General features: G+C 42.0%; 1 protein-coding gene across 1 annotated transcript; it reads right to left on the reverse strand.

The window, feature by feature from the left end:
• Window positions 1–393: 393 nt before the first annotated feature.
• Window positions 394–27,071, reverse strand: cavin2a (caveolae associated protein 2a). The gene is made up of 2 exons (XM_014163910.2): window positions 26,236–27,071; window positions 394–5,349 (listed from the first exon to the last, which is right to left on the reverse strand). Exons 1-2 carry the CDS (start codon window positions 26,779–26,781, stop codon window positions 4,549–4,551), a joined length of 1,347 nt encoding a protein of 448 aa, XP_014019385.1. The 5' UTR covers window positions 26,782–27,071; the 3' UTR covers window positions 394–4,548.
• Between the last annotated feature and the right edge of the window lie 520 nt (window positions 27,072–27,591).

Consider the following 27,591-nt stretch of genomic DNA (forward strand, 5'->3'; position numbering starts at 1 on the left):
TTTGATGACAACCAACCACTTAATCTGGTACACTTCCACTGATGGTTGGCACAAAAACACATATATTAGACTATGCTAATATACAAGAACAAATTCACATTTTCAATGACGGCCTAGGAACAGTGGGTTAACTGCCTTGTTCAGGGGCAGAATGACAGACTTTTGCCTTGTCAGCTTGATCTTGCAACCCTCCGGTTATAAGTCCAATGCTCTAACCACTAGGCTACCTGCCACCCCGGAGATGAGGTAGTCATTCAAAAATCATGTTAAACACTTAATGCACACAGAGTGAATCCATTCAACTTATTATGTGACTTGTTAAGCAAATCTTTACTCCTGAACTTATTTTGGCTTGCCATAACAAAGGGGTCGATTACTTATTGACTTAAAACATTTCAGCTTTTAATTTTTAATTAATTTGTAAAAATCTTGAAAAACATAATTCCACTTTGACATTATGGTGCATTGTGTTAGGCCAGTAACAAAATAAATCACAATGTAATCCGTTTAAAATTCAGGCTGTACAAAATGGGGGGAAAAGGTCAAGAGGTGAATACTTTCTGAATGCACATGTTCTTGGTAACAAAGATGTACCTGGTGGCACTGCTGAAACATTAATACATTTCCGCCTAAAGGCTTGTAAGTTCAAATCCCCAAAGCGTTTATGCACACATTACATCAAGTGTCCCTGAATACTGATATTTTCACATTGGTGTTGTCAGATAATTATAAAATTATTGACTTGATTCTGGGCAACTTCTAGCAGTGTGCAGAACTGTTTTCTCGCCATTACATCTGTGGCCAAGCTCTGTCATGCACATAGAGCTGGTGGTGTAGCAGGAAGTTCAGGTCATTAGCAACAAAGAGTTTGAGTTCAAATCCCAAGTGAGGTATAGTCTTAGGTAACTAGCATTCAGCAGAATGCTGTTGTTTTACAGCAATAACACCTTCATTCAGCTGTAAAAAATCAGTAACTTGTTGTTTACCTTCCTTTCACTGCAATCAGTAGCCTATAGTGTACCATGCAATTAAAGGAACTTTGCAACAGTGTAGCATTACATGGCATAAAAGGAAAACACCGTGGAGAGGGAAATAACGGGATGGTTCTGCACAACTATCACAGCAGTGAAGAACCCTTAATATGAAAAATAAAATTACCCTCAGCCCTGGCAAATACACTTTTTTTTCTTCTTTGGGGTGTATGCTGGTCCAGCATGGTCTAGCTGGACAAGCTGGTCTGCTAAACTACACTCATCATTGTCATATTTCCCAGCATGCTATATTGCAGTTTGATTTTCTAGAAAAGTTTGTTTTAATTAATCAATTAATTTATCTTATGCTACACAAAGATACATAACATACGTACTAACCCAATATCTTAGTTGAACTTATTGCACCCGTTACTGAAACTGTTCCAGTTTAGGTGGTGAACATTATTTTGTAGTAAGGGATACGTGGAGAAAATGGGATCTTTCTGAAATTATTATGGACAGTCCTACCTTCATCAGTTACATTTAAATTAAACCCTCCCTGAATGCTTGAAAAAAAAGTGACTCTCCCTTATACCCCAAATAATAATAATTAAAACAAAGTGGATAGTGGAGAACATGTCTATACCATTTATCCTCACATCTTGGATAGACCAGAGCCTTCTAGAAACAGTTTTAGAAAGTGTTCTTCTTCCTGTAAGCATTACATGGCAATGCAGGAATTTTGATAGCGCACAGGGCTGCTGGCCAGAAGGTTGTGGGTTCACAGACCACCATGGGCAAGAGTAGGGGTGGAAAGATCTCCTTTATAGTAAAAGCATTGCATGAATCTATCATCGTATTTGCAGGTCTGAGAAACAATAGCCCTTTCCCGTGGCTTAACCCAACGAGAGATGGTCACAACTGTTTCCCTAAAAGTTGTCTGGGTTTAAACATTTGTTGTACAGAAAGTGAATTGCTTAATCAATTGATAGTGAGAGAATTAGATTACTTCCCAAGCAAAGTATATTTTTTTGGTCCTCGGCTATAGAAGGTTGTGTCTCAGCCTCTGAATGTCAAAGAAACCAAAGCGCTCTAATATATCACGTTATATAATCGGATCAGTTTTAAAATCTTAAACTAACAAGAGGTAAGCTTGTGCTTTTTGCCATTTTCTTTCATAAAAAGTAGGGCTATAGCATACCCTCATACCCCCTCAATTTGAGTCTTGGTTTTAACCTAACAGCCCTTCACTGACATGGAATTGACTGACAAATATATCTATATAGCAGCCTATTGCCTAATTTAATCTGCCAAACAGATAGGCCTACCTCTTATTTCTTAAATATGAATAAATAGGCTCCAACACAAAGCCCTCTTGTTGTTAATGTCTAATTAATTATGCCTACTCAAATTTGCCCACTTTCAGCACCATGAGCAGTCAATTTCCAGTTGATTGTACCACAGCTGCTGTTTCAAGTTTCAGTCATCACAATGTAAGTTACTCAAATCTGGCTGATATTGAGGCCAATAACTCTGATCAATACACTTTCAGAATGGAAGAGTAACATTGTTTTTAATAAAATAAATTATAGAAGTAGCACGCAATCAAAGTTGATCTCAGGTCCTCGTCATCTTTGCGCTCTCCTTCTCAAACTGAACTGAACAGAACAAAGGCTTCAGGATAGTCCACACGCAAGAGTGCATTTTTGGATTAGGCCTAATCAAAATCATTTTTAGAAAAAGCCTTTGACTCTCCTCCTGAACTGCCACCATAGGCCTACACAGCACAGCCATTGGTTAAGTTTGTGCCATTCTTTAGTTTTTTATCTTGTGTTTGTTGTGTAGTAAATATTTCACCTGTATTTTAATCATTTTCAATTTATTTTTTCCTGTAAAGCACATTGCGTTGCATTCCATGTCTGAAATGTGCTGTATAAATAAAGCTTGATTTGATGTTGAGGGCAAAACCCTGGGCAGTCATTCTGAATGCAAATCGTTGGTGAATAAACATTACAATTGTTGGATATCCCCGTTCAGGCTGGATTCCATTAGGAATTAGACATCACTTTGCAAAGCCACCATAACGTAACTTGATGCGGGTTTTGCGGGTGGCCACCATATGCTGGAATGCTGGTGACCAGTGTCCAAAACACAATGAAGGCTGGTCACCAGCCTATGCTGGTATATGCTGTTTTTTTTCAACAGGGCTTCCAAAACAGGAATTCCTCACTCCAGGATGGCAGCCTGTATAAATTTGAAGAATTCCGTGCGTGTATAAGTGTGTGTGATTGTCTTTGTGGGTGCCTCGGTAAATATGTGCTAGTTAAGCAAGTGTTTGTGTGCATGTGTGTTTCAACCATATAGGAATGTGTCAACATTGTTCATGTGAGTGCTATGCTAATATTAGGTGCACCGAATGCACACGTAATCAACTCCAACATTACAATTTTTACAGTATATTTATGAAAGCCAGGTGACAGTACTCAAACATGAGTCTATATAAGTCGTTACGCTTACTGATATTTCACTCCCTACAATCAAATGTATACATAAACGTAAGATTATGATTGCCCTGATATAGGGTGTTTTAGGAAAATCCCAGTTTGTAAAGCCTTAAGGTCCCAAGTCATCTTCTGTCTCAGTGATGTACCCAGTAGACCTTACCCTAAAACAGAGATATCAACTTACCCTCCCCCAAAACCTTAACCACTTACCACTTTCAAGCTGTGTTTTTCCAGCTGTTTTTGTCAAGAGAGCTCTGATTATATATATTATGGCAAATAAATGAACTAAGGTAGGGATGGCATGAAATTGCCTTAATGCTATGGCTCCATTTTAACCCTGCACTCAGGTTGTATGGTTACATCCAGACCTGGGTCAAATGCATATGTCACAAACCTCAGCCTTACACCAACCTTGCTTTAGAAACATAGCTACCACCCCATACCAATGCCCAGACAACCTGGCAATGGGCTACCCTTCCCAAGCTGTGGGCTTTACCCTCTTTGCCAAAGATTTACCGGCATTCAAACGAGGCAGGAGAACAAAGAGACTATCCGTCAGACAGAGAGGCCCATGCAAAGACAGATACACAGAGCGAGAGAGTTGGCTCAACATCCTGGAGATGTGCTGTTCAGAAGCCCAGGTTCCAGTTGGGAAGGTGAGTTATAGTCCCTTGGCTTGTTGGTTCTTTTCCTAAGGTAGCCCCAAAGAAGGGTAGGTAGCTATACACACCAGGCAGGAGCAACTGATGCAGGATATCTTGATCACTCTTGATCAATCAGGATCTCTGAAATGGAAGCTTGGGATCTGGGATATGTCCATGGATCTCCTGGATCAATCGTACATGCAGGGCTGGAGGCATTGGAGGGCCAGGGATGCTTAAGGGCTCCGTATCATTAGCACTGGAGCTTGAGATTTTTCAGAAATTGGTAGGCTGGAAAGATGGAGGGATGACTACAGTGTTGGCATGTTAACATAAAATGGCCAGGGAATGTGCAGGAGCAAAAGATGAGAGGGATGAGATTGAGGCTTGCTCCACAGCAGATATGGGGGCCTTTACCTCCACTGGACTTTCCTACTCCTCTACCTCTTCCTCCTCCCCTATATCATCATCATGCTCCTGGAGAGCAAGCCCCGGGGGATGATCGGTGGTCAGGTCACATTCAAGGCTCCCCGCTTCTCCGTTGATGGTCAAATCGGCCTGCACGCTCTCAGTGGTAGAAGGACTAGCTAGCTCCTCTCCCCCCTCCACACCCAGCCCTTCCTGGGAGTACATCTCAGCCAGGGGCAGATCCCCATCCATGCTACCCAGGGGAGGGATCTCCACGTGGGCTTGCCCGCTAGGCGAGCCTCCGGGCTGTGTCGAGGCCTCCCCTTCGCCTCGCAACTTCTTCACATTGAACGTCATGGGCGACACCTTGAAAGAAGAGCTCTTGGCGGCGGGACTCTTAGGGTGGTTTGGTGTAAAGCTTTTCTTGATCTTCTCACGGCTCGCTGGCGGCACGATCTTGGTGCTGATCTTGGTCATCTTCTTCTCGATGCTCTGGCGCGAGAAGGCCTTCTTCAGGCTGTCCACCTTCTTCAGGCTGGAGCGCTTCAGCCGGTCGGCTCTGGATCTCTCAAAGGAGGGCAGGTCCACTTCTAGGTCCAGCTCTTCCTCTCCCTCCAGGGCTTCGTCGTCCTCGTGGAGACCCCTGGTGTCATTGTCGGAGGAGTACAGGCTGATGTTATGGAGACCCTCCTCCTGAGAGCGGTTGGCATCTGTGCCGGTGACGGCCGGGGCAGGTGCCGCAGGGGCGTCGTCCTCAAGCTGGCTGGCCTGGCGGGTCTTGGGGGAGTCCTTGATGAACATGCTTGAGGGGATCTCGTTGTCTTCCTGGAGAACAGAGAGGAGAGGACGGTGTTAGGATTAGGAAGGTGGTCATGTGAAGTTATGGGCTCACTTGAAACAAGCCTCAGGTCATTAATTTATTAATCAAGCAGATGAACACAAAACCATGCACACTATAATTGTATATGGTTATCAGATATAAGCATCAGCATTAAACATACCGATAACTGCCAAAATAAAGGAAACAGAACATTGTGTGTTATTAGGACATTGGACCACCACGAGCCACCGGAACAGCTTCAATGCGCCTTGGCAAAGATTCCGCAAGTATCTGGAAATCTAGTTATGCGACACCCGTCTTCCACGATAAATTCCATCATTTGGTGTTTTGTTGATGGTGGTGGAAAACGCTGTCTCAGGCGTCGCTCTCGAATCTCCCATAAGTATTCATTGTGTTGAGATCTTGTGACTGAGACACTCACACTCAAACACATTAAACCCCTTATGTTCCTTTGAGACCCCTCTTTCAAAGTCACTGAGATATTTTCTCTTCTAACCATGGTAGCCAAAATAATGGGTACAACTGGGCATTTTATTAATTTCTTAATTAACTCAGGAACCACACCTGTGTGGAAGCAACTGCATTCCATATACTTTGTATCCCTCATTTACTCAAGGTTTTTTCTTTATTTTGACAGTTACCTGTACATATGTATATACTGTATATCAGAAGCAGATACAACTTAGTCTAGTTAGATCTTAACTTAAATCAAACCCTGCATGTGCACTGCTACAGGACAGTGCCTTCAGAAACTATTCATACCCCTTGACTTATTCTATATTTTGTTGTTAGAGTCTGAATTCAAAAATTATTTCTCCCTGTCTACACACAATACCCCATAATGAAAAAGAGAAAATATGTTTTAGAACTCTTTGCAAATTTATTGCAAATTAATAACAGAAATATCTTATTTCAAAGAACCAGTCAAAAGGTTTTTCTTTATTTGTACTTTTCTACATTGTAGAATAATAGTGAAGACATCCAAATAACCCATATGGAATCATGTAGTAACCAAAAAAGTGTTATACAAATCAAAATATGAGATTCTTCAAAGTAGCCACCCTTTGCCTTGATGACAGCTTTGCACACTCTTGGCATTCTCTCAACCAGCTTCATGAGGTATTCTGCCCATTTTTTAAATTTGGAAATGTTATATGAATGTAGGAAAGAATAACGTAAAAATGTAAATGTAAAAAGATAATACAAAGAAAATAACATGCGCTTTGTTTTGTGTTTTTTTTGTACCATCTTTGAAATGCAAGAGAAAGGCCATAATGTATTATTCCAGCCTAGGCGTAATTTTGATTGTGGCCACTAGATGGCAGCAGTGTATGTGCAACATTTAGACTGATCCAATGAACCATTGTATTTCTGTAAAAATGTTTATCTATACACCCTTAAATGTGCCTAATTGTTTTATTAATACATTTTCAAGATCATAACTGTGCACTCTCATCACACAATAGCATGGTATTCTTTCACTATAATTGCTACTGTAAATTGGACAGTGCAGTTAGATTAACAAGAATTGAAGCTTTCTGCCAATATCAGATATGTCTGTCTTGGGAAATGTTCTTTTTACTTACAACCTCATGCTTACAACCTGTCCCATGGGGGACCCACCAATCCTGTAGAGGTTTTCAACAGGTGTGCCTTGTTAAAAGTTTAATATGTGGAATTTATTTCCTTATAAATGCATTTGAGTCAATCAGTTGTGTTGTGACAAGGTAAGGGTGGTATACAGAAGATAGCCCTATTTGGTAAAAGACCAAGTTCATATCATGGCAAGAACAGCTCAAATAAACAAAGAGAAATGACAGTCCATCATTATTTGAAGACATGGTCAGTCAATGCGGAAAAATTCAAGAACTTTGAACATTTCTTCAAGTGCAGTCACAAAAACCATCAAGCGTTATGATGAAGCTGGCTCTCATGAGGACCGCCACAGTAATGGAAGACCCAGAGTTACCTCTGCTGCAGAGGATAAGTTCAGAGTTCAAGTAACAGACACATCTCAACATCAACTGTTCAGAGGAGACTGTGTGAATCAGGCCTTCATGGTCGAATTGCTGCAAAGACCCCACTACTAAAGGACACCAATAAGAAGAGACTTGCTTGGGCCAAGAAACACGAGCAATGGACATTAGACCAGTGAAAATCTGTCCTTTGGTCTGATGTCCTAATTTGAGATTTTTGGTTCCAATCCGCGTGTCTTTGTGAGACACAGACTAGGTGAACGGATGATCTCCACATGTGTGGTTCCCACCGTGAATCATGGAGGAGGAGGTGTGATGGTGTGGGGTTGCTTTGCTGGTGACACTCAGTGATTTATTTAGAATTCAAGGCACACTTTACCAGCATGGCTACCACAGCATTCTGCAGCGATACACCATCCCATCTGGTTTGCGCTTAGTGGGACAATCATTTCTTTTTCAACAGGACAATGACCCAACACACCTCAAGGCTGTGTAAGGGCTATTTGACCAAGAAGGAGAGTGATGGAGTGCTGCATCAGATGACCTGGCCTTCACTCTGCGGTCCAACTCATCCCAAACCATCTCAATTGGGTTGAGGTTGGGTGATTGTGAAGGAAAAGCATCCAACAAGTGCTCAGCATATGTGGGAACTCCTTTAAGACTGTTGGAAAAGCATTCCAGGTGAAGCTGGTTGAGAAAATGCTAAGAGTGTGCAAAGCTGTCATCAAGGAAAAGGGTGGCTCCTTTGAAGAATCTCAAATATAAAATGTATTTTGATTTGTTTAACACTTTTTGGTTACTACATTTTCCATACGTGTTATTTCATAGTTTTGATGTCTTCACTATTATTCTACATCTGTCTGGGTTTTTTTTTTAACTAAGAAACCCTTAAATAAGTAGGTGTGTCCAAACTTTTGACTGGTACTGTAAGTATTCACAATACAGGTTAAAAATCACCTTTATCAGTGTTTACAACTGTGGTTCTTTCTGGGTAAGTTTCTAAGAGATATTCACACCTGGATTGTACAATATTTGCACATGATTCTTTTAACGTCTACAAGCTCTCAAGTTGGTTGTTGATCATTGCTAGACAGCCATTTTAAAGTCTTGCCATAGATTTAAGTCAAAACTGTAACTAGGATGCTCTGGAACAATCAATGTCAGTGTATATTTGGCCTTGTGTTTTAGGTTAGTGTCTTGCTGAAAGCTGCATTTGTCAGTGTCTGTTGAAAAGCAGAATAAAACTGGTTTTCCTTTAGGATTAGGCTTTGCTCTGTTAGTTTCCTTTTATCCCCCCCAAACTATCCTTAGACAAGCATACCCATAACATTATGCAGACACCACCATGCTTGAAAATATGAAGAGCGGTACTCAGTAAAGTGTTGTGCTGGATTTGCCCCAAACATAACACTTTGTATTCAGGACATAATGTTAAATTCTTTGCCATTTATTTTTTTCAGGTTTACTTTAGTGCCTTATTGCAAACAGGATACATGTTTTGGAATATTTGTATTTTGTACAGGCTTCTTTTCACTCTGTCATTTAGTTAGTATTGGAGTAACTACAATGTTGTTGATCCATCGTCAGTTTTCTCCTATCACAGCCATTAAACTCTGTAACAGTTTTAAAGTCACCTTTGGTCTGGTGAAATCCCTGAGCAGTTTCCTTCCTCTCCGGCAACTGAGTTTTGAAGGACACATGCATTTTGGTAATGACTGGTGTGTTGATATCATCCAAAGTGTAATTAATAACTTTACCATGCTCAAAGGGATATTCAATGTCTGCTTTTTTACCCATCTACCAATAGGTGCCCTTCTTTGTGATGCATTGGATAACCTCCCTGGTCTTTGTGGTTGAATCTGTTTTCAAATTCACTGCTCGACTGAGGGACCTTACAGATAATTGTATGTGTGGGGTACAGAGATGAGGTAGTCATTCAAAATCATGGTAAACACTATTATAGCACACAGAGTGAGTGCACATTTTTACTTCTTAACTTATTTAGGCTTGCCATAACAAAGGGGTTGAATACTTATTGACTCAAGACATTTAATCTAATCACGAATATAATCCACACAAATATTAAATAAAATAAAATGTTATTGGTTGCGTACACAGGTACAGTGAAATGCTTATGAGTCTAGCTCCAAAAGTGCAGTAATACCAAACAATACACACAAATCCCCCAAAAATGTAAAGACATAAATAAATATCATAATGAGCAATGTCAGAGTCTGGAATATAAATATCAACTTCACAGTACATAATTTGCCGCTGTATGCTTTGGCAGCCATAAACGGATGTCATGTTTCAAGTGTTTAATAAATCCCCAAATGACAGTTGGTGGTTTGCAATTTCAGAGCAGTAGTTATTCAACAGTACCAGTTACATGTACCAGCCACAACACCCTATAGTTCACAATCTACAGAACTGTGTGTGTGTGTGCGAGCGTGTGTGGGCCTCTCCACTGACTGTGAAAAAACTAAAACCCTTCCTTATGGGCTTCTCGCCACCCGCACTCCCACACACAGCACTCCTTCACACACCATGGATATTTAAACAGAGTAAGCCCCTATTCAGTTAGACTAAAATAGTATTCTATTGTTGCTGAAAAAAGTTTGGATTCTTGCACTCAACAAAACAGTGCAAATACACACTACGCCCTGGTCAAACAAACCAATCAAAATCAGATCAATCAAAACATGTCTGGAGATGAAATTAAAAGAAACTTGTCTTAATGTTGATACAAACATGTATTTTTCATACAAACTATCTCCTTAAAAATGCACTCAGGGCTCAAGATATGTCAGTATAACATGAACTTCTATGTAAATCATGCGTTGATGTCAAAAGTGGATTTGCTCAAAAGTTTGAGTAATATATCTCAAGTCAGTGGAAAGTGGAGTGGAAAGTAAGTGTATTTGTGTGTGCTTGTGCATGTGTGTGAAACTAGGAGTTTTTGTGCCCTCCGGAATCTATTACACAGCATGGAAGAATGCTGGAAACTAGAGGAAGGATGCCACACATTGCTTTTAGGACCATATCATGTGTCAATAGGCTGTCATTAGTGCAAAGTTAGGGACTGGACCAACCAGAAGGACAGGAAGAGCCCCTCCCACCCTGTCCATCACTCACTCACCACCAATTGCATGCCCTCCCTGGAAAGAACACCAATCAGTCACCCATTAAAAGTCAGACCAGTCAACCAATAGCACGTTTTTCATAAATTCAAATTATTCTTGATAGACTAAAGGCCTCTCTTTTTTTGAGTTGGTGACTGTGACACATGGATAATGTGTATTTTAAGCGTAATACGTTACAGAAAACACAAGTATGTTAATGTGCCATGTTACTTTGTGGGGGAAAAAACCTGGGTTGTACATTAGGGCATGCAACTTAAAATACTTTAAAACGCTGGGCGACAGGATAAAACAAAATGAGTCCAGGTATTCACTCCCTGTTTCAGTCCGTTCACATCCATTTGGTGCCTAATTAAGGTCTATTGACCAAAACATTGCTTTGACAGCCAATAAACACATTGTGGAGCATGCACGAATGCCAGTGTGCTGGAGTTTATTTTTTGTCAAACATTGAGATTCTATGCACCTGGATCTCTATATAAGGTGTGTGAACAACTCTTTTGATTTTATTTACTTTTGTGGTGGAAAAGATTGTACAAATTGTGTAGGTCTAGTGCTCAGAAGATAACACATGAAATGATCACGTAACACTTATTTGCAATGTGGTCCTGAACAGTGCATCGTATCAGACATACCTCATAACAAAGCAACCAATAATCAATCATAGCAAATCAATCAATCATAGCAAACCAATAAACAAAATAATTATACATTACCGGCCCTAACTAAATATTTGGAACTCTACTCCACCGTGAGAAGCCAAATGAAATACCATAGATACTCCTGATTGTTTTATTAACCTGCAGATACCAGATACCCAGGACCTTATCTAAGCCACGCACTGCATGATTCACAGCTCAGGTGGAATCAGGCGGATGCCAAGCATGTGCAGCTTCCAGTGACGGTGGAGGTAAATCTGTCATCAGTGTTCTGTTCTCTTGAGTTCATCATCAAGACTAAGAAAGCTTTTCATTTAAAGGCCTGCTGCACGGATTCACAGTTTCACTAATTTGTGCGTCCTATGGATAGACCAATCTTGTCAAAGCCTCCATTCACAGTCAATTACACAGTCAATAGCAAAGCTTCCAAGCTTTATTGTGGTATCCTTGATGATATTTTGATACACCTGAAACCCCACCTCTTCAAGGAATACCTGGGATAGGATAAAGTAATCCTTCTAACCCCACCCTTAAAAGATTTAGATGCACTATTGTAAAGTGGTTGTTCCACTGGATATTATAGGTGAATGCACCAATTTGTAAGTCGCTCTGGATAAGAGCGTCTGCTAAATGACTAAAATGTAAATGTAAATGTAAATGTAAAATGTAAATTTTAAATTGTATGAGGAGGCCTCTTTGGCTGAAATGCTCTTATGTATGTTTAAAAAAAATTGTCAAATGAATCAATCAATCCACGCGGTATACAATAGAACAGCACTTTTAATTTAGAGGAGTCAGTTTGAGGCAATGCTGCTCAGATTCCCTAATCTGTACGTCATATGGATAGACTCATGTTATCAAAGCCTCCATTGACATGGCAAACCATGTGATTGATGTTAGAAGACTCTGCTTTGAGGCAATGCTTCTCACATCCACTAAAGTGTATTTAATATTGATTAGGTCAATTAACATTGACAGGATTCTCAGGCTTTCCAGGAGCATTAACCTTATCGAAATTGTTCTGTGCAAAACAAATCGGATTGGTTCTTGTGAAAAGGTCAACTTTGTTTGAAAAATGTCAAGGAACCAGTTTGATAACATAAAAGGCTAATGTGTGTGTAAACGCCATTGTAAATGTGTGCTTCATGCTCAAAGGGCATGCCTTGAACAAGCAGTAGGAACTGACAGTGTTGTGATCTGTCAGGAAGCCGGGGTGGGATAGAGACGAATTCTTTAGGGCCTCCCGAGTGGCGCAGCGGTCTAAGGCACTGCGTCGCTGTGCTAGAGGCGTCACTACAGACGGGAGTCCCATAGGGCGGTGCACAATTGGCCCAGCATCATCCGGGTTAGGGGAGGGGTTGGCTTTACTTGGCTCATCACGCTGCAACAACTCGTGGCACACCGGGCGCCTGCAGACTGACTTCGGTCATCAGTTGAATGGTGTTTCCTCCAACACATTGGTGCAGCTGGCTTCCGAATTAAGCATGCGCGTCTTAAGGCGCGTGGTTTGGCAGGTCATGTTTCGGAGGACTCATGACTCGACCTTCGCCTCTTCCGAGCTTGTTGGGGAGTTGCAGCGATGAGACAAGATCAAAATTGAAAAGGGGAGTAAAATATAAAAATTATTATTCATCACATGAATGTCAAATCCCCTAACACACTTATAGCCAAATCTACTGTAGGATTCACATGAGCAATGGACTAGGTATGAGAATGGAATCATAATATAATTCCAGAATATCTACATGATTTGATTTATTTTATTGTAGTGTTGTGCATCTTCAGGATGCCCAGCCCCTCTACATGTTTACATGTTGGTAAATCCGGTACACAGCTTTATATTCATGACTCACTGTGTGCAAATTCCCACTTGTAATGTCATAGTGGTTTGAAAGGCTCTGCATTTTTTGTTGTTGACATATAACCCTTTTCTATATGCTAAAGAAATGTTGTATATGCTCTTTATCCCCAGTAGATGGACATTAGCAATCATGACTTTCCTGTGGCCTTGGCGATACCTGGGCAAGAAGATCATTATGTAAAATGTGTATAAATGTAAATAATATTCACACAATGTTGTTTTCTTGGAACTTTATAAAAATGTAAAAAAAAGTGTACTTTTTGAACAATACATACATTTGCACAAATGTCAACATGGTTTGTTCAGAAGACACCAAGACTTCTATAACGCTATGGCTGCAGTAAGCTGTAACAACTTTAATATACCATATGAAAATGATTTATACACATTTTTAAAAGCAAGTCTTATGATTTTGAACAGAGTAAGAGGAGCAGACTTCTGGCCATGGTAGGATAGAGTCAGGGCATAATGCACAGACAAGGGCATTGTAGGGTGCGAGTACAGTGGAGGTAAACCTAGGCATTGAGTGACGATGAGAGAGGCTGCATCTCTGGAAGCGCCAGTTAACCTAGGTGTGGTATCCGCATGTGTGGGGGGGTGGGGCAAGAGAGTTAACCGAGGCATGTAGAGCGAGCAAAACAATGAGAGCTATCCAAAACAACAGTATACAAGGCATATTGACATTAGAGAGAGGCACAAAGCAATCACAGGTGTTGATTGGGAGGGCTAAGACAACGGGTAAACAGCTAAGACAACAACAATGGGTAAAAAGCGATGAACGGGCAGAGAGGGTCAGTTAGCTACACACAGGGCCTGAGTTCAAGGCTGGGGCCGACAGATAAACAAAATATAGTACCATGTTAATTAACAGTCCAGTAGGCATCAGCTGTGTAGCCGAGTGATCATAGGGTCCAATAAGCAGCAATGGACGAAACAGGGAGCCACTCGGTAGTCGTCACTACACTAGGCGAGCGGGGGCTAGTAGCTGGGTCCTCACCGACATCAACGACGCAGAGGCCGGTTGAGAGCACATCGGCCAAAATACGTCAGCAGATCAGTCGTGATGCATCGGCGGGGCTCCGTGTCGACAAAGGGTCCAGGCCAATTGGCAAGAGTGGTATTGTAGTTGGTGTACTTCGTTTGCTAGCCGGGGGAATGGGTCTTGCTCGAGGCTAACTGGTGCTTGCTTCTGGACAAGGGCGATAGCCACTCGGTAGCAGCTGGCTAGCTGCGATGATCCGGTGTAATGGTCCAGAGCTTGCGGCAGGAATCCGGTTTTATAGTGGGGGGGGAAATAAATAAAAAGCAATCCAATATGCTCAGGGCTGATATCGCGCTGTGCAGACTATTATCCGGGCTAGTGGTTGGTATCTGTGCTAAAGTTAAAGATTGCTAGCAGTGGCTAACAATGACTAAATAGCTAGTAGCTAATTAGCTGGCTAGATTCTGATGGAGGTTCCAGTTATAAGGTCTAAAAGAATTGCAGATCCGTACCACGTTGGGTGAGGCGGGTTGCAGGAACATATTTAATTCGAACATGGAAAAAGAGATTGAAATGTATACAGAAAAATGAAAGCTGAATATTTCCACAGGACAAAAACGGGACAAAAGCAAACACGTCTTGCTGCTACGCCATCTTGGAAAATCAAATAATTCTAAATAAGAATAGAATGTTTCTAAACATTTCTACATTCATGTGGATGCTACCATGATTATGGATAATCCTGAATTAATCAGGAATGTTAGATACATATCATAACTTCTCACCATTACAATAACAAGGGAGGTTAGCATTTTTTGGGGGCTATGATATTTATGCCTCTAACTTTCTCACTCATCATTATTCATGATTTCGTGTTTCTAAAATACATGGTTCTGGCTATAGTTAGCTAGCTTGACTAACAAAATGTGATGTTATAAAATACATCAGTTTGTAAATCAGTGTTCATTAAAAACACTATACATAGCCTGTATACCTTACCTCTTCGGCTGACATGTTAAAAATAATGGCAATTGTTTACATAATCCATGCGTTGACTCCATTAGTTCTGGTCTGGCTCGGGTCCATGAAGATTCAGGTGCATCTTGATAGTCAATCAAATGGCGAGGTTATGAAGCTCATTGGCTGAAACTCTAATTGTTAAGGGGCTGGACCATGTGGACCAAGCTTGCAGTACTTCACCAAATTATTTGGAGACTCCCTCAGTATGCAAAATGCCAGCCCACAGCTTAAAAAGAAGTTGGTTTCCAACTAGGGATTTAGTGGCTAACTGAAGTAAGACAATGAATACGGTTATATACACACAATGCGATTATTGTGGATAGTCAGATTAATATAATAGTTTCATTAAAACATTTACATGCTTTGTAAGAAGAACGATTTCCCTAATAATCCTGTAACAATAATGCTAGTACAAACTCAAACACAGCAAGCAGAGGTAAGGGTCAATACAGAACTTTTACTTAGTCTTAACAGAAACAAGACAAAAGCACATTAATAAGACCTAAGCAAAGATCCAGGCCAACTGAGGAACCTAAATAACAAGGCAACCAGGTGAACAGAGGAGGTAATTAAACACAGGTGAATCCAATAAGTAATAATGAGGGTAACCTGGAAACTAGAAAACAGGGCAAGGGTTCCCACCAGCGGTAACCTAAGGAAACAACAATCAAATAACACAGAAACTGTGACAAATCCTGTTTACATGGACACATCTGAAATCAGGCTACCTGATGGCACTCTGATAAATGCAGAAAATCATCAAACAAAATAATTGTTCTACGACAGCGAACATGTTATTTTTTTGGGAAGCAAATTTGATTCTGAGTTCGGACATACAAAGTTTGTATGTGAAAACTACTTAGAAGACACTTACATTCAGTTGTTCCGAACTCACTTCAATTGCGAAAAAGAGGGAGGCTCACTTGTCTGGTGCTAACACATGCGCAGATCAAATACACTGTTGGAATGCCGATTAAGGTGTTTTCCAAATGAAACCAAATTGTATTTGTCACATGCACCGAATACAACACGTGTAGACCTTACAGTGAAATGCTTACTTACAAGCCCTTAACTCTTTAGGGATAGGGGGCAGCATTAGGAAGTTTGGATGAAAAGCGTGCCCAGAGTAAACTGCCTGTTACTCAGGCCCGGAAGCTAGAATATGCATATAATTAGTAGATTTGGATAGACAACACTCTGCAGTTTCTAAAACTGTTCGAATGATGTCTGTGAGTATAACAGAACCCATATGGCAGGCGAAAACCTGAGAAAAATCCAACCAGGAAGTGGGAAATCTGAGGTTTGTAGTTTTTTAAGTGATTGCCTATCCAATATACAGTGTAAATGGGGTCATATTGCACTTCCCAAGGCTTCCACTAGATGTCAACAATCTTTAGAACTGTTTAGAACGTTTCAGGCTACTATTGTGAAAAGGGAGCGAATAAGAGCTGTTTGAACCAGTGGTCAGGCTGAAAGCCTTTAGTTTAGTCACGCGCACGGCCGTGAACACGAGCTCCGTTCCTTTTCATTTCTAAAGACAAAGGAATTGTCCGGTTGGAATATTATTGAAGATTTATGATAAAAACATCCTAAAGATTGATTCTATACATCGTTTGACTATATGTGACCCGATTCAGGAAACTAGGCGTATGTCGCAAGTCACAACTTCACAGTGTCACGGGTGTCTTAGGGTAGAGACCAAGACGCAGCGGGAAAATGTACACTCATCTTCTTTTTTATTAGGTGAAGAAGGAAAACACATAAACGTATACAAAACAAAACGAACTTGACAGTCTCGTCAGGCAAACAGCTAAACAAGAACAATCTCCCACAAAATCCCATGAAACACAAACTCCTAATTATAGGACCCTCAATCAGAGGAAACAATAACCAGCTGCCTCCAATTGAAGGTCCAACCCCAATTAACTAAATAGAACATAGAAATATACTAACATAGAACAATGACTAACAAACCCCGGACTAATAAATCAAATACCCTCTCTAACCACGTAAAACAAACACCCCTGCCACGTCCTGACCAAACTACAATAACAAATAACCCCTATACTAGTCAGGACGTGACACACAGGAGAGCTGTTTGAATGTAATTTATTATTTATTTTTATCAAAATGTGTTTTTTGGCAGAAATGCCTTCTCGAACATGTGAACTTTCATGTGCCTTATTAACAAACTTGTATGCCATCCGTAAATACATATACAATTGTTCAATTATGAGCCTTGTTGGTTAAGCCACAGAAAAAGTCAGCAACCTAGCCATGATTGGCTGAGATAATGAGTGAGCTGGAAATGCAGAGAGAGGAGTTCAGATTGGTCTGCCATATAAACTAGCTAGCTAATGTTAGCTGGCTGGCTCCCTAGCTGATGTTATTATTTATTTCCCAGAGCCGTTTGTTTTTCTAGTTAGAGCTTAATGTTAGCGAGCTAACATTGAACCTGGTTGGATAGCTCCCAGCACTGTGGCATTGTTGGCACTTTGTTCATTGTTGATTAACTAGCTAACGTTTGCTGGCTGGCTCATTAGCTAACGTTTTGTGACGTGTGTGATCTTAAATGTTGTTTACCTAGTTAGGTTCATTGTTTACCTAGCTAGCTAGCTATATCTCTTAAGCTAAAGTGTACTGTTAGCAAGTTAGCTAACGTTAGCTGGCTGGCTATCTAGCTGATGTTATTATTCGTTTTCCAGAGCCTTTTGCTTTTCTAGTTAGAGCCTAATGTTAGCTAGCTAACATTGAACCTGGTTGGTTATTTTCCAGCACTGTGGCATTGTTGGCACTGTTCATTGTTGTTTAACTAGCTAATGTTAGCTGGCTGGCTCGTTAGCTAATGTTATGTGACGTGTGTACAACACCCGTTGAATATGGTTGGTGTCAGTAAACGTATGCAAAAAAGCGTAATGAAATTGTTGCCAGCAGAGCTGGTTAAGCTGTTTTCATGTTACCCAGAGGTAAACAAATCATTGGCCAGAGCAAGAGTGAAATGAGATGGGTGGTGCTAAAGGGTGTGAACGATGCTGAATAGGTGTAGACAAAGAAAAGTTCTTCACTAGATACCAAAACATTCAAAGGCGATTTTCTCAAAAGTGAGTTTACAAGTTGATCAACTTTCCCGTTGTTCCTCAAATGCAGTGTATGATATATTATTGTGTTGCTCTGAATCTCTACTTTTATCCAATGTTAAAAACACAATTTCAAATGTTGCTACATAAGACTGAATCCAGGTGGTGAGTCACATATTGCAGTTAGATGTTTTAAATTGTTTGTTTCAATATCTGTGTTTTTGCATGCGCATTGATTAATCAGCATAGAACATGCTGGTCGGCCTGCAGAACGCTAGACCCTGCTGCTTGACCAGCATCCGACCAGCACTGGGGTATTTGTCTCCGCTCTGCTGACAAGTATTTTTCTACTCTCATACAGGAGTCATAAAGGCCTAATGCACTCATTTGGTGGGAAAAAATATTTGTAATTTTATATATATATATATATATACTGCTCAAAAAAATAAAGGGAACACTTAAAGAACACAATGTAACTCCAAGTCAATCACACTTCTGTGAAATCAAACTGTCCACTTAGGAAGCAACACTGATTGACAATAAATTTCACATGCTGTTGTGCAAATGGAAGAGACAACCGGTGGAAATTATAGGCAATTAGCAAGACACCCCCAATAAAGGAGTGGTTCTGCAGGTGGGGAACACAGACCACTTCTCAGTTCCTATGCTTCCTGGCTGATGTTTTGATCACTTTTGAATGCTGGCGGTGCTTTCACTCTAGTGGTAGCATGAGACGGAGTCTACAACCCACACAAGTGGCTCAGGTAGTGCAGCTCATCCAGGATGGCACATCAATGCGAGCTGTGGCAAGAAGGTTTGCTGTGTCTGTCAACGTAGTGTCCAGAGCATGGAGGCGCTACCAGGAGACAGGCCAGTACATCAGGAAACGTGGAGGAGGCCGTAGGAGGGCAACAACCCAGCAGCAGGACCGCTACCTCCGCCTTTGTGCAAGGAGGAGCACTGCCAGAGCCCTGCAAAATGACCTCCAGCAGGCCACAAATGTGCATGTGCCTGCTCAAACGGTCAGAAACAGACTCCATGTGGGTGGTATGAGGGCCCGACGTCCACAGGTGGGGGTTGTGCTTACAGCCCAACACCGTGCAGGACGTTTGGCATTTGCCAGAGAACACCAAGATTGACAAATTCGCCACTGGCGCCCTGTGCTCTTCACAGATGAAAGCAGGTTCACACTGAGCACATGTGACAGACGTGACAGAGTCTGGAGACGCCGTGGAGAACGTTCTGCTGCCTGCAACATCCTCCAGCATGACCGGTTTGGCGGTGGGTCAGTCATGGTGTGGGGTGGCATTTCTTTGGGGGGCTGCACAGCCCTCCATGTGCTCGCCAGAGGTAGCCTGACTGCCATTAGGTACCGAGATGAGATCCTCAGACCCCTTGTGAGACCATATGCTGGTGCGGTTGGCCCTGGGTTCCTCCTAATGCAAGACAATGCTAGACCTCATGTGGCTGGAGTGTGTCAGCAGTTCCTGCAAGAGGAAGGCATTGATGCTATGGACTGGCCCGCCCGTTCCCCAGACCTGAATCCAATTGAGCACATCTGGGACATCATGTCTCGCTCCATCCACCAACGCCACGTTGCACCACAGACTGTCCAGGAGTTGGCGGATGCTTTAGTCCAGGTCTGGGAGGAGATCCCTCAGGAGACCATCCGCCACCTCATCAGGAGCATGCCCAGGTGTTGTAGGGAGGTCATACATGCACGTGGAGGCCACACACACTACTGAGCCTCATTTTGACTTGTTTTAAGGACATTACATCAAAGTTGGATCAGCCTGTAGTGTGGTTTTCCACTTTAATTTTGAGTGTGACTCCAAATCCAGACCTCCATGGGTTGATAAATTGGATTTCCATTGATTATTTTTGTGTGATTTTGTTGTTAGCACATTCAACTATGTAAAGAAAAAAAGTATTTAACAAGATTATTTCATTCATTCAGATCTAGGATGTGTTATTTTAGTGTTCCCTTAATTTTTTTGAGCAGTATATATTGAGGCCTCAGCACCCCAATTTCCCGGGGCTATGCTTGATTGTTCCAGTGTTTACTTGGAAACTTCTATTTGAGGTCAAAGGTCAAATCAACACAGATTTAGAATGAAATTCTCAAGCCCTAGTTTGTTGAAATAAAACCCATTAAAAGTGGGCTATTGTTTTCTCTTACCTCAGCCTCTCTTTTGGACCTTTAGACGTTGTCCTGTGACTGTGGATGAATGGCTGCCTGAGCCATGGTTCAAATGTCAAAAAGGAACAAAGAGAAGCAAGATGACATGAATCCCATCTGGATTGAGGCCACTGAAGGATAACTATTGTTTTCTCTTTCCTACAGTAGCTCTGTGAGACAATTAGCCTCTTTGGCTTGGTTCGATCCCCGCTGGTTTCCCTCAGTCACCTCTTCTCCTCCAATTAGATTCTGTAATCATTTCAGATAAATCACCTCCTGCGTGTGGAACATAACCAAAGCGCTTTGTGTCTGTGTGTGTCTGTGTGTGTGTGTTTGTGTGCATGAGTCATGACACACACACACACACTCCTTGGAGTTATGGGCCTTTGAGGACTAAATTTGCTAATTAAAATTAAGAAATACAAAAATATATATATATATCTGGATACAGTTGTGTGTTCACTAAACTGTTGAATTCTAGCCCTCACAGCATACAAATGGACTTAACCTGGTCCAAAATAAACATGTTTTTATTGAATAATACAATAGTTTGGGCTCATTTCCTAGTGTTATCATTTTGTCTAATTGACTTCACATATGTCCTTTCCTCCTTTCCCTTCTCTATCCCTCGATTTTTCTTTTCAGCTACTTCACTCTGTTCCCCTCTCTCTGTTGTCATTTTCTCTCTTTCTACTTCTAGCTCTGTCTATCCTTCCCCAGCTTTTATACACTTCTCTCTCTCCGTAGTCTGTTCAAAAATAGGGAGATTAAAATAGGAATGAACTTCAAAGGGAAAATGAGACCGATAACAAAGAGAGGAACCACAGGATAAACAAACAGGCTTGTTCACTTGAGTCTGTAGGACTACCTTTCTCTGTCTCCACAGACAGAGAGCCATATTAGGCTGTGGGACAGAAACAGGGTTGTGTTTTTTATATATTTTCAATGGAAAACTTGTTACAGTTAGTCCCTCCTTGTTCCAGTCTGATTTATTCCATTTGGTGCCTAATGAACATGACCCAGATGAGTATTGGGATTCAAGGCCCTCTTCCATGTTGCGATAGGTGTCACTGAACCAAACTCATCCATGGACATCGGGGATAACGAAACGGAAGGCTTTGTTGTTTGAAAGAGAGGTAAAAACAAGGAGAGGATATTTGTACGTGAGTGTGAGCTTCAGTGGTATTACCATGCCTTGAGCTAGGTTAAGTGAGCCTTGCCTACTGGAACATAACACCTGAGAGACGTAGACGCGCACACACACACACACACACACACACACACACACACAAACACACACACACACACACACACACACACACACACACACACACACACACACACACACACACACACACACACACACACACACACACACACACACACACACACACACACACACACACCCTCAAGCCAGTCTTGTTCTCCTGCTAGGACCTGTGGAAATAGATCTGTTCTATAACATAGACACTATAGAGTTGACTATGCATCCCTTAACTGACACATGTACTAACAGCTACACTACATCAACGTTGTTGAATAGAATGATATGAGAGCGTAATAAGCACAGTAACTGACTGGCAAGGCCTGAAGTTAGTTAATCATATTTATGTCTAGTTAGGCTTTTCCTGAGTTCAAATAATAGGCCTTGTTGGAATACTTTACAAATGTCTCCTTCCTTTCTACCTTCATTGAAGTAATCATATATCTGAATTGGTTGGATTGATAATGGGGTGGTAAAGTAAAGGGGTGGTAACCTTACTTTCAACTATCCAATCCCTTATAGATGTGTGCATATTTCAAGGAAACAAGGAGGGAAGGATGCATTTTTAAGTATTCAAAGAATGATTCGTTGAATCAAGGGTTAAATCAGAAAAAACTGTGTGAGGCAGCTAAAGCAGGACTGGCTCTACCTTATCCTGCATAAGGAACTTGGGTAAATAAACCTAATACCAGTGCTTACTCACTGCCACCGATGCTGACAAGCCTAGAGACCTTTGGTCAAGAGTTCTGTGACAATGGCAGTAAAGTCTTAATGAATCAAAGCTGACTACTGAAATCTTCAATTTAATTCAGAAAACTATTTATATGATGCCAAAATGTTTCATTCTTAATTCAAGTGTGTTTGTTAAAAATGATGATGACAAATACAATGGGCAAGACCAAGGTCACTCAACTTACGATCTGTTTACACTCTCCAGCACGAATACATTGTTATCCAAAGTTCCTCGGGTTGAATGTATTAAAGAACGTCTTTCGATAAGGCTGTTTCGTTTTCTTGATGCAGCATGTTTTATTTGGTTGTGAAGTGTGTTTTCATTCAATGCTGTTGGATTTGAATGTGTTTTGATTGTGTGTGATAAAAGGTCATCACTTCCTTTCCCATCCTACCCCTCCAATCCCACTACTCATCTTGAAAACTGCATACATGCACACACGTGCACACACACACACACACGCACACGCACACACACACAAACAGATGCCTGCACACGTGCACATGCACTTATGCATGCATGTGCACACTCATGCACAAACACACATCCATGGAACTGCACAGCAAAATGTGTCACATTCCACAGTTGTATTACTATACCTCTTTCCCATTTTAATGTAAATTAACGTTTACCCTCTCGCTAATCCAAGACTTTTCCCCTCCCCTTGGTATCAAGAACCAACTTTGTCACAAACAGAAGCTACCACATGGCATTGCACTCTCTGTTTTGTGGCTGGGAAGGGGAGAATATGTGTCTCCCCATGAAAGAGGGGAGGTCAGGGAGACATGAAAAGCACTGGAGCACAAACACAAACAACGGGCCAATCTACGAACTACACTAAGCACTACATTTTCCTCCGGCCTCGTTAGGGCTCGTTAAAGGGAGAGGAGCACCCGAGGGGCACGGATCTGTCAGCCTGTCCATGGCAGTGCCGTATTTACCGAGCGCCCTTGGGAGCAGCACGGCGGCATTTCCAACTTGTGTGGCACGTACAGAGCACCGTGTGTTCTCAATCAATGCGTGGACAAATACGCCAATCAGTGGAGAGATATTTTCTAGGCCAGGAGAAAATAAAAGACAAAAGAGAGCTCAGGGGTGCGGAGTGAGAATCTAAATGCCTTATCAGTGAGTTTTTTGTGACTCATAGCGTGTTCTTTGTAGCACTGTGTAACAGAATGGCATCCTCTGATGTTTGTTTTTTTACTCTTACTGTATGTTGCTGGTCATACAGTATTGATAATGCTATCATTATTACCCATCAGTATTCCCCATGACCCCATCATCATTATGTCACACCATTTTAGACCATAACACTATAAGGACTCAAAACAGTTAAGCAATTGCACGTAGGCAACAACTATAGGGATTACCTGTGGATAACCAACTCCAATGCACAACCACCAGACTAGAGTCATGCAGTTGGAGACAATGTGCAGTATTTGCACCTGTTGCTATTGAACAAGAGCAGTAGCACCTGGGAAACCAGATAAGATCAGTGACTATGAGCTCTCAGGGCTTAGCCTGTGTCAATATGACTTGCCTTTTTTCCTGACTGAACACATACAGTATCAAGCCCTTTCAAATCATTCAAGAATATACTGGCCACTCAATAATTCCGTATATTTAGTATAATGTGAGCTAGGACTGACCAAAGAGTAAGGTTGGGAAACACTATTCAAATACTATTAAAATCCTCTGATCACACCTTTTATGTGTTGGCTCAGTTGGTAAGAGCATGACACTAATATTGCTTAGGTTGCAGGTTGAATTCCCGCAGGGATCAAAGTCAATTATTAAATGTGGATTCAGTAATTGTACTGTAAGTGTCTGCCAAGTGGTATATTATACTTTTTTACATTATATTATTATTTATATATTGTAAATCACTTCAGTAATCCGAGAGGAGGAAAAGCAAGATGCATTCACTCTTAATGCATAGATCTAATTTAACTAGATTGGTGTAAGGTACTTTAAGTAAAAAATACTTTAAAGTTCTACTTACTTTGATTTTTGGGGTATCTGTACTTTACTTTACTACTTATATTTTTGACAACTTTTACTTTTACTTCACTACATTCCTGAATAAACTAATGTACTTTTTACTCCATACATTTTCCCTAACACGCAAACGTACTCGTTACATTTTGAATGCTTAGCAGGACAGGAAAATGGTCCGATTCACCCAATGAACATCCCTGGTCATCCCTACTGCCTCTGATCTGGCGGACTCACTACACACAAATGCTTCGTTTGTAAATTATGTATAAGTGTTGGAGTGTGCCCCTGGCTATCCGTAAATGTTAAAAACAAGAAAATTGTGCCGTCTGGTGAACTTATTTATACTTTTACTTCTGATACTTAAGGATATTTTAGCAATAACATTTACTTTTGATACTTAAGTATATTTAAAACCAAATTCTTTTAGACTTTTACTCAAGTAGTGTTTTACTGGGTGACTTTCACTTTTACTTGAGTCATTTTCTATTAAGGTATCTTTACTTTTACTTAAGTATGACAATTGGGCACTTTTTCCACCATTGATTGTAGGTCATTATACATAATGGCCATTTGGTCTTGAAAACAGATCTAGTTTAAGTGCGAGTAGTGATCTACGCTTTTCTTTATTATCCTCTCCGCAGTGTTCCCAGACACACACAACCATCCTCACACAGCTTGCACGCACACACACACACACACACACACACACACACACACACACACACACACACACACACACACACACACACACACACACACACACACACACACACACACTCTCTCTCTCTGTAGTTACATGTTCACACCATGTCTCTCTCTCACACACAGCTGCAAAGCCTGTCATTTACACACAACACAAACATTACAGTGTAGACTGCACTCATAAACACCCTTACATTAGCTCCCAACGTCCACAATCAGTTTGACACACACACACACACACACACACACACACACACACACACACACACACACACACACACACACACACACACACACACACACACACACACACACACACACATCTCTCTCTCTGTAGTTACATGTTCACACCATGTCTCTCTCTCAAACACAGCTGCAAAGCCTGTCATTTACACACAACACAAACATTACAGTGTAGACTGCACTCAAAAACACCCTTGCATTAGCTCCCAACGTCCACAATCAGTTTGACACACACACACACACACACACACACACACACACACACACACACACACACACACACACACACACACACACACACACACACACACTACTTTCAACATTCTCCCAAACCTTTTTAACATTGTTTCTCGCTCTCACACACTAGACACATATGCACACAAACACTTTTATACCCAATTTTCTCCCCAATTTTGTGGTATCCAATTGGTAGTTACAGTCTTGTCTCATCGCTGCAACTCCCGTACAGACTAAGGAGAGGCGAAGGTCGAGAGCCATGAGTCCTCCGAAACACAACCCAACCCAACCCAACCCAACCAAGCCGCACTGCTTCTTGACACAATGCCCACTTAACCCAGAAGCCAGCCGCACCAATGTGTCAGAGGAAACACTGTGCATCTGGCGACCGTGTCAGTGTCAGTGTGCACTGTGCCCGGTGCCCGGCCCGCCACAGGAGTAGCTAGTGTGCGATGGGACAAGGACATCCCTGCTGGCCAAACCCTCCCCTAACCTGGATGACGCTGGACCAATTGTGCGCCGCCCAATGGGTCTCCCGGTCGCGGCCGGCTGCAACAGAGCCTGGACTCGAACCCAGAATCTCTAGTGGCACACTGCGATGCAGAGCCACTGCGCCACTCGGGAGGTGCCACAAACAAAAACTTTTAACACGTTTAACATTGGTCCCTCTCCTTCTCTCACAACCCCCAAACACACTTCTTACATTTCTTTAATTCTCTCAATATTCTCTCTTCCTCACCCCTTTTCCCTTTTCCCCTTACACTAAACCACATCCATCCATCCACCCCTCTATCCCTACCTGGAAAATGAGCACTTTGAAATGGTTCCTCTTGAGCAGGTGTCCATGGTTGGCCTCCAGCCGCTTCACCTGCGACGCCTGCTTGTCCAGACGCTCCCGCACCTCCTTCATGTGGGTGTTGACCTTGTGCGAGCGCTCCAGCAGCTTGCTCATGCTGTTGGACGTGCTGGTGTGGTTCTTGGACAGGCGAGTCACGTCGCCTTGGACCCCCTGCACGGCGCCCTCCAGGTCAGCCTGGCGCTGCTCCATGCGCAGCTGGTTCTCCTGCACCGCCTCCAGCATGTTGACCAGCTTGTCAAGTAGAGCCACCACTGTGATGGCACTCACCTGATCCCTGGCCATGGGACTGGTGGGACTTCCGGGGCTCCCGGGGGTTTTCAAGCCCAGCCTGGAGAGGGTGTCAGTGTGGGAGGAGGGAGCCGAGCTGGGGCTGAAGCTGGGCACCAGGAGGTCCATGTTGTCTTGCTGTGCATGGTACTGCTGGGGGTTGACCAAAATGCTGCTGCTATTGCTGAGGCGCTCGGTGTGCAATGAGTCTTCTCCCATGGCCACAGGGTGGAGGGGGTTAAATGTCCTGTTTTGAAGAGGGAGAATGTGGATTGTCTAGTTTTGAGATGTGAAAAGTCTCAGTCAGTTGGTGGTTGTTGTTGTTGCTGTTTTCAGTAGCTCCAGAGGAGGAATGAGAAGGTAACAGAGATTCTAGCTCCAGAGGAGGAATGAGAAGGTAACAGAGATTCTCTTCTCTTGATTGTTTTGATGTCCCATCCCCTTTTTTACACTGTGTAGTAGAGCAAGAGTTGTATGTACACTCCCACTTTTCTCCTCCCTTTTTTCTCTCTCTCTCACTTTCTCTCTTTCTCTCTCAGTATCATATTGTGCAGTTTTATCACACCCACTTATCTACTCCTCTCTCTCTCTCTCTCTCTCTCTCTACTCAGTGGTAGGTTTTTAAAAACCTCCCCCAAAGCCAGAGGGAGGGGTGTGGTTGTCCTGGTAACAGGTCTTGCCCTAAATTGCTAGAGACAAGTGAGCCAGAGGTTGCCACTGTGTGCGTTCATGTGACTTCTCTAACTGCACTGTCTGTCTGCATGAATGAATGAATCTGTAATGTCAGTTTGAGTGCCAATTTAATTCTATGAGCATTTCTGATGTTGTGTATTTGCCTATTCCAGTGTTTATGTCTCTCTCCCAGGTTCAGATTTGTTTGTAGTTTGCAGATTGTTTGCAGTGTTCAGAGTTCTTAGCCAATAGAAATACATATACAATGCTGAGCAAAAAGGTACAGGTTGATAAAAGATTGTACAGTACATGTATAACACAGCCCCCCCATCACTACCTCCCTCCCTCCCTCTACTC

Source organism: Salmo salar, chromosome ssa21, assembly GCF_905237065.1.
Source record: "Salmo salar chromosome ssa21, Ssal_v3.1, whole genome shotgun sequence".
In the NCBI taxonomy this organism is placed as follows: Eukaryota; Metazoa; Chordata; class Actinopteri; order Salmoniformes; family Salmonidae; genus Salmo; species Salmo salar.

Bases quoted from the DNA above. Each gene is read 5' to 3' on its own strand.
- cavin2a (XM_014163910.2), bottom strand. From the start codon at position 26,781: ATGGGAGAAGACTCATTGCACACCGAGCGCCTCAGCAATAGCAGCAGC. The intron at 5,350-26,235 runs GTAGGGATAGAG...TCTGTTCTCCAG, and splicing joins TCAAAGTGCTCATTTTCCAG to GAAGACAACGAGATCCCCTC.